Genomic DNA, 6,918 nt, shown 5'->3' with positions numbered 1-6,918 from the left:
TCAGCCAAACAAATGGTCGTTCTGGCGGTTTTTTTTGAACATGGTGAGCTTGTGTTTGCCCAAACCATCGCCACGGCGATTCGGTCGCCGCAGCACCGTTGCTGGGACGGGTTTCACCAAGCCAAGTTGGTGATTGTGATGATCGGGGAAGGTGCCGGGGGGGGGGGCGGAAAGGGCGGCGAAGTGCTGTGGCTGGGGCAAGAAGGGAGTACCATTACCAGATGGCGAGAGCGACGACGACGACGACAGCGCGCGAGCCGAGACAGCGGCCATCGCAGAGCGCTGAGCAAGAGGAACGCGGATCTGGCGCGAGACGGCGACGGCAGAGGCAGAGGCAGAGGCAGAGGCAGTGGCAGAGGCAGAGGCAGAGGCACCACGCAGCAGCGCGGGCTGCATGGCAATGGAGCGACCAGCCAGCAGCATTGTTGTGTGAATAGAATAGAGAACGAAAGACTGGGGCCCCTCACCCGCCCCCCCCACCCAATGCAATATCATATTCAACAATCATATTCAATCGCAGATCAATAGTGCAGTAGACTACATTGTAATAATCACATCGCGGTCATTTACTCAGTCTTTCTTCCTACTCTGCGACCCCCCTCGCGCTCTACCAATCCCCCTCCACCTTCATCACAAACGAAACCATGAGCTGCTGGGTTGATGTTCCTGCTGGAAGCGACTTTCCCATCCAGAACCTGCCCTACGGTGTCATCTCGACCGCCGACGCTGTGCGTGACTTTGAGCCTTCAAAAATCGCCGTTCTTCCCCTTCTTCCCTTACGAATGATGATGACCCCAACCACCACACCCACAACACTCACCATACAATGTGCATTTTGCCAACTACTCACCCTCTGATACTATGCTGACGCTTGTCTGTCTTGCAACAAACCAGCCGTCTGTGCGCCGCATTGCAGTGGCCATCGGAGCCCATGCGCTCGACCTCGCGGCCACTGCGCACCTCTTCACCGACGCCGCAGTCCAGGCCGCGTTCGCTCAGGTAATGCACTGCGCATGCAATAATCCAGGGTTGTGATGGCGGGGGGGGGGTCGAAGGTCGGATTGTTCAACATGACTGCCCATCCACTGTGAATTCTGAGTACTCGCGCTTGATCACTGAGCACTTCAAAACAAACCCCAACCCCCAAATTGCATTAGCAACACGATTCACTCACGATGAGCATCATTTTTTTTTGATTGTTGACTTGCTTTTGGCAGCCAACCCTCAACCAGTTCATGTCGCTCGGTCGCGCTGCTTGGTCGTCCGCTCGCGCTGAAATCACCGCTTGGCTCACGTCGACCGCATCCGCGCTGCACTCAGACGCTGCGCTGCGTGCTCGTGCGCTGATTCCTCTCGCCCACGTCACCATGCACATGCCCGCTCAGATTGGCGACTACACTGACTTTTACTCGTCCATCGATCATGCTACCAACGTCGGCATCATGTTCCGCGGCCGCGAGAACGCCCTGATGCCCAACTGGTACATGAATTTTGCACGACAATGTCAATAGCTGTTACATCAGGCAGATGATCCGTTCTAACCCCTTGGTGCTGATTTGATCATCGCAGGAAGCACCTCCCCGTCGGCTACCACGGCCGCGCATCCTCGATCGTCGTGTCAGGCACTCCTCTGCGGCGCCCCTGCGGCCAGACGAAGGCCGACGACGAGAAGGCTGTGCCCGTCTACGAGCCCTCGAAGACCCTTGACTTTGAGCTTGAGATGGTACTCTATGCGGCTTTGCACAGTTAACTTTGTAGACACGCACAAAAGGGGAAAAACACACACACACACACACACACACAAAAACCTCACTTCTACTCGTCTTCTCCTTGCAGGCATTCTTCGTTGGCGCTGGCAACAAGCTTGGCGAGCCCATTCCTGCAACTCGCGCTCACGAGCACATTTTCGGCATGGTTCTCATGAACGACTGGAGTGGTATGTTGTTGTTGTCACGCTGTCGTTGAAAACTTTAGGTTCAAAAGTGCCACTCACCCGCGCAACAACTCTCGACCCTCTTTCTCTCTTCCCCCAACTCCCAACACAGCTCGCGATATTCAAAAGTGGGAGTACGTCCCCCTCGGCCCGTTCCTCGGAAAGAACTTTGGCACCACCATCTCGCCATGGGTTGTCACAATGGACGCGCTCGCTCCGTTCGCCGTGCCCAACGCCGTGCAGGACCCCCAGCCGCTCCCTTACCTGCGCCACGACGACGCTTACACCTTCGACATCAAGCTGGAGGTTGCCATCAAGGGCGAAAACATGGCTGCACCCGGTGTCGTGACTCGCTCCAACTTCCGCCACATGTACTGGACCATGAAGCAGCAACTGGCCCACCACTCGGTCAACGGCTGCAACATGCAGCCCGGCGATTTGCTCGCCTCTGGCACCATTAGCGGCCCCGAAGAGTCCTCGTTCGGCTCCATGCTCGAGCTCTCGTGGAAGGGTACCCGCACTATCGACCTTGGCGGCGGCGAGGTCCGCAAGTTCATCAAGGACAACGATGAGGTCATCATCCGTGGCCACTGCGAAGCCAACGGCGTGCGCATTGGCTTTGGCGAGGCGTCTGGCAAGATTCTGCCCGCGACTCCGATGCAGTTCTAAGCTGGAGACGGACTTTTGGTTTGTTTTCTTGCGAAGCGAGTTGCTGGTTTTTTGGTCTCTTTGGTTTTTTGTCTTTGTTGTTTTTGTTGGACTCTCATACACTTGAGGACGCAAGCGGGAATTGATTTTGGTGGTTGATGATCGGATTGGGGATTTTGATGGAGGCAGGGTTCTGGGGGCTAGCAAATGAATCGTTGATGACATCAAGATATCGACACGCTTGGCAAACACACGCTGACAATAACACAAACATATACACAGACATATTCTCACGCACACCAACGCAGAAACACATACACACACACGGTCTGGTCCGAACTTGAAGCCCAAATTACGAGCTATGAGGGAACAGGAGAGAGCAGTGATTGACGAGCATCTTCAGCATGCTGATGGAAAAGTTGACGCCAGATCCGTTGAACAAGGACAGGCCGATCGAACGTGCCAGTGCATCCAACGACATTTTGTTGACATGCCCGTAGGCAATCACCTTGACAAAGAGATGAACGAGGCTTGCAAGCATCTCGCGATTGAGCGTCGGGAGGGCATCGAGAGCGGCGCGCAGCTTGTGCACGCGAATATGCTCTGGTTCCGTGCTGCTCACGATAGCGTTGAACTCGCGCGTCATATTCTTTGGAATGGGAGGCTCGCGTGTCTCGCGCAACCAGAGCTTGAGCAAGCCTGCCACGGTAGACGGGTCGAGCACACTGCGCAAGTCGACGTTGATGCTCGTGTCAAACTGCTGCTTGAGAGCCTTGATTTTGGTGACGTCGCCGGGAACACGGAACAGGCCCTCTTCCTGAAGCCCTTGCTCTTCGAGGTACGCCAAACACTTGGCAAGAATCGGAGGAAGCGGCACCGAGCTCTGATACGGCCCCAGACTCGCCAGATACGACACGTCGTCGGCTTGGTCGCCCTGGGCAGCATACTCGGACTCGCCGCCGCCTGCTTCTTCCGCAAACGTTTCCGCGGGGTCGGCTTCAACAAAGCTGTCCAGTTCATCGAGATCCGGTACCTGCTCTTCCGCTTCAACTGGAGCAAGCAAGTGTCGCTGAGGGCGCTCTTCGGGTTCCCAGCCAAGGCTCATTGATCCCGCCTCGGGCATCTCCTCGGCATCGACATAGGAGCTGGCCAGCGCGACTTTTCGTGGAGCAGGTGCCGGTGCGTTCAAAGCAGCAATTTGGGCCAAGGCGGCCTGGGCGGCTGAAGTCAATGGCGGACCACCGCCGCTGCTGCTGCTGCTGCTGCCGCCAATGCCGCCAGAGCCGCCGGCCTGCAATTGTTTGCGACGCTCCATAATACGCGCCATCGCAGAATTCACTTCAGTGCCAGGCTTGCCATAGTTACCGTACTGGCCAGCAGACGGATTGGCGCCGGCAGCGTTCGGGGAAGGAACGGATCGTGCGGGTGCTGGACGCGAGGATACAGTGTTCAAGCTGGGAGAGCGAGGGATGCCTTTGCTTGTTGCAGCAGCGGACGGCGAGCTGCCACGAGGGGCGACGGATGGAGGGTATCGCCCTGGCGGAGGCTGGCTGGCTTCGTCACCCGCAAACTGATAAGGCTGGGCATAGACAGTGTCTGGAGTTGCGCTGATGCTCTCGCCAATGTTGTTGAGGCTTCCACTGAGATTGGTCCGACGCATTGGGGCGATGGGAGCGCTGGCTGGCCCGTTGTCCACCTCTGCCTCATCGCCCATCTCCTGGTTGGCGTTCCCTTGGTGGGAGACGTCAATCGAGTGCGAGCGACCTGCGGACGGTCGGGATGGAGGAATTGGAGCCGGGCGTGCACCGCGCAGGTCGACAGACGCCTTGCGAGACGAGGGGCCAGAGCTGGGTGGTGACGGCGCAGCTGACGACGCGCCCGAGCTGCTCTCGCTGCTCGGGGAGGAGGACAGCTGCTGGCGAGCAGCCGCCAGGTTAAAGTTACGGGGCAGCGTCGACGGCTTTCGCGAATAGTCAAAGGCGGTGCTCGAAGCGTCCGTCTGCGTGCGGGTCCGCTCTGGCGGCATGGGAGGGCCAGTAGCCGAGGCGACTGGGCTTGGAGCCGCACGTGCACTGCGCGGGGGCGGCATGGGTGCAGGGCCTGCAGAGCTGACGGGCGACGGTGCTGCCGAGCCCGAAGATGCGCTGGTAGGCGCCGGCGATCTCGCCGGCGGCATGCTGTGCTGTGGGGATGAAACGCTGCCAGAGCGCTGAGTTCGCGGAACAGGCGACGGAGCGGCAAGAGCGGTAGCGGCAGCAGGAGGTCGAGCTGGCTCCGACGCTGCTGTTGCTGCTGCTGCTGCTGCTGCGGTGGCAGTGTTACCCTGCGCCTTCCTGGCGATCAGTCGCTGTGCGTCGTCCGAGAATCCAAACTTTTCAAATGCGGGCACAGCAGGAACGACAGAACCGTTGCCGGGACCAAGATTGTGGCGAGTCACGAACGAGACGTACTGCACTGGATCGACCAGCTGTGCAGATTCCAAGATGGTGTCTCGGCGGCTCTGCATGACGCCGATAGTGCTATCATCGATACCGCCATAGCCGTCGAGGGCCATGAGCAGGCGATTCACTGCGTTTTGGTTGATTTGGCACAACTCGTTGATGGCGGCGGGCTGGTGCTCTGACAGCTCACGAGCATGATTGCGAGCGACCTGAACGGCATCTGATACGGCGGTTTCGGCGGCGGCAAGGCGAGTAGCCACAGCCTGCTCGCGGTCTGCCAGACGAGCGTCGCTGATCGTCCATTCCACAGCGCCGCCATTCGCTTGCAAAATTTGGTTTAGAATTTGCTCGTATTCCTTCGCCACGCTGCAACCAGCCAAACATGAAAGAAAAGGTGGGGAGCAGGGATGGGGGAAGGGGGGGGGGAAAGGAGAGGGCGAGTGCAAGAATGTGAGCTCGGTGGGAAGGGTGAAACTGGACCGAATGCAAATTTGAGCTTCTTGCTCACCTTTCGTATTTGGTTTTGGCCCTGCTAATTTCGGCCATCGAGGAAGTCAGCTCGGAGGAGAGGCGGCGGGGCTCTGCGGCAATAACTTTGACCGCTTCTTCCAGCTCGTCGCGATGCACGGACGTCAGTGTTTCAATGACAACTTGCATGGTTTTCTCGACCAAGCCGAGCCGAGAGGTGCCTTCTCGCGCCAAGCTGCTCACCAAGACGTCCCACAGGTCGACGAGTTGGCCTGCAAACGACGGTCGCCGTGCCTCTGCATCGCGTGCGAGCTTTGTGAGTTCACGCGCGTACGACTCGTCGAGCTCTAGTTTCTTTTTCAAGAAGATCTTGAGGTCCTGTCGTCAAGTAGCAGTCGTGAGTGACGATGGTGATTTCAATGTTGCGCAAAACAAGCTCTTCACAAAACTCGGCTCAATGTTGTGCAAAACAAGCTCTTCACAAAACTCAGCTCGTCACTGCCGACTGATGTCGGATGATGATGTTGGTCGGGTTGGGTTGGTTGAAGCACCACTGGTATTGTCGAAGCTGTGGGAAAATTCTGATAGGAAACGACCAAATCGATTTGATTTTTGTTGCGCGTCGCTCCGTTGCTGATGTGCAATTCGTACTCGTTGAGTAATCGAGATCGACCCGTATGTGTGTCGATGTGGACCACAAAGCGTGCGATCGGAAGCCAAGCGGCAGGACAGCGACAGTGGACTGTGGGAACATCATCCAACACGTCCTGGCGCATTCAAACTCGACTCCACTCCAACTCCCCCACCAAAGCACCACAGCACCACAGCACCAAAAGCACCTAAAGCACCAAAAGCAAGCACTTGATGAAAGCCTTGCTGTGTGCACTCGCCAATGCTCGCCATTGCGGTCGGGTTGTGGGTTTCTTCCATTGGAAATTTTTCAACGGAGCCAAGCCAATACTAGTACTACCTTGACTGCCTTGCTCAGGTCGTCTGTGCGATGGAGCACCTTGTCGAGCTGACTCTGACTCTGACTCTGCGCAGTGTGCATCAACGAACGGTATCGAATTGCAAACCAACCACAAAACCCAAAAAAAAAAAAACCAGAAACAATGGGGAAATATAGTCAGTGTTCTACGCAAATCACATCCCACTCTTGCACGATCAGCCGTGGAAGGGGTTTGACACATTTCGCATCAGATGCAACATCCAACGGCGCGATCGCGATCGAAGGGGTGCAGCAGCACGCAGAAATTGCCAAAAATCACAAACCTCAGCCATCAAAACTCCAAATTTTTTTGTTGACTGAACTAACTATCATGGAACTCGACACAAAACTACTGTACTGCACAAACAGGGTCAACTATGAAAGGCTTTTATTGTTTTGGTGTGTGGTTTTTTGTGTTAAAATTGTGTGTGAGAGAGACA

At 56.6% G+C, this 6,918-nt stretch overlaps 3 protein-coding genes across 3 annotated transcripts; 1 reads left to right on the top strand and 2 right to left on the bottom strand.

The window, feature by feature from the left end:
- Window positions 1–423, bottom strand: CAOG_02043 (hypothetical protein; the record flags this gene model as incomplete). Its single annotated transcript, XM_004348743.1, has 1 exon — window positions 1–423. The coding sequence occupies one exon, from the start codon at window positions 421–423 to the stop codon at window positions 1–3; it is 423 nt and encodes a 140-aa protein (XP_004348793.1).
- Window positions 424–579: 156 nt separating this feature from the next.
- Window positions 580–2,779, top strand: CAOG_02042 (fumarylacetoacetate hydrolase). The gene is made up of 6 exons (XM_004348742.2): window positions 580–728; window positions 895–999; window positions 1,218–1,480; window positions 1,570–1,723; window positions 1,837–1,936; window positions 2,046–2,779. The coding sequence occupies exons 1-6, from the start codon at window positions 645–647 to the stop codon at window positions 2,600–2,602; spliced, it is 1,263 nt and encodes a 420-aa protein (XP_004348792.1). The 5' UTR covers window positions 580–644; the 3' UTR covers window positions 2,603–2,779.
- On the bottom strand, window positions 2,767–6,783 carry CAOG_08573 (hypothetical protein). The gene is made up of 4 exons (XM_011271871.1): window positions 6,763–6,783; window positions 6,461–6,526; window positions 5,531–5,868; window positions 2,767–5,388 (listed from the first exon to the last, which is right to left on the bottom strand). Exons 1-4 carry the CDS (start codon window positions 6,769–6,771, stop codon window positions 2,934–2,936), a joined length of 2,868 nt encoding a protein of 955 aa, XP_011270173.1. The 5' UTR covers window positions 6,772–6,783; the 3' UTR covers window positions 2,767–2,933.
- Between the last annotated feature and the right edge of the window lie 135 nt (window positions 6,784–6,918).

Source organism: Capsaspora owczarzaki (assembly GCF_000151315.2).
Source record: "Capsaspora owczarzaki ATCC 30864 unplaced genomic scaffold supercont2.3, whole genome shotgun sequence".
Taxonomy (NCBI): Eukaryota; class Filasterea; order Ministeriida; family Capsasporidae; genus Capsaspora; species Capsaspora owczarzaki.
Note: the sequence above shows the minus strand (reverse complement) of the source record. Positions and strands in the feature narration are given on the sequence as shown.

Excerpts from the sequence above, each read along its gene's own strand:
- CAOG_02042 (XM_004348742.2), top strand. The coding sequence starts at position 645 with ATGAGCTGCTGGGTTGATGTTCCTGCTGGAAGCGACTTTCCCATCCAG. Across the intron at positions 1,000-1,217 it reads TCCAGGCCGCGTTCGCTCAG|CCAACCCTCAACCAGTTCAT; the intron begins GTAATGCACTGC and ends TGCTTTTGGCAG. Across the intron at positions 1,937-2,045 it reads TCTCATGAACGACTGGAGTG|CTCGCGATATTCAAAAGTGG; the intron begins GTATGTTGTTGT and ends CTCCCAACACAG.
- CAOG_08573 (XM_011271871.1), bottom strand. Across the intron at positions 5,869-6,460 it reads ACCTGAGCAAGGCAGTCAAG|GACCTCAAGATCTTCTTGAA; the intron begins GTAGTACTAGTA and ends ACTTGACGACAG. Across the intron at positions 5,389-5,530 it reads GCCAAAACCAAATACGAAAG|CGTGGCGAAGGAATACGAGC; the intron begins GTGAGCAAGAAG and ends GGCTGGTTGCAG.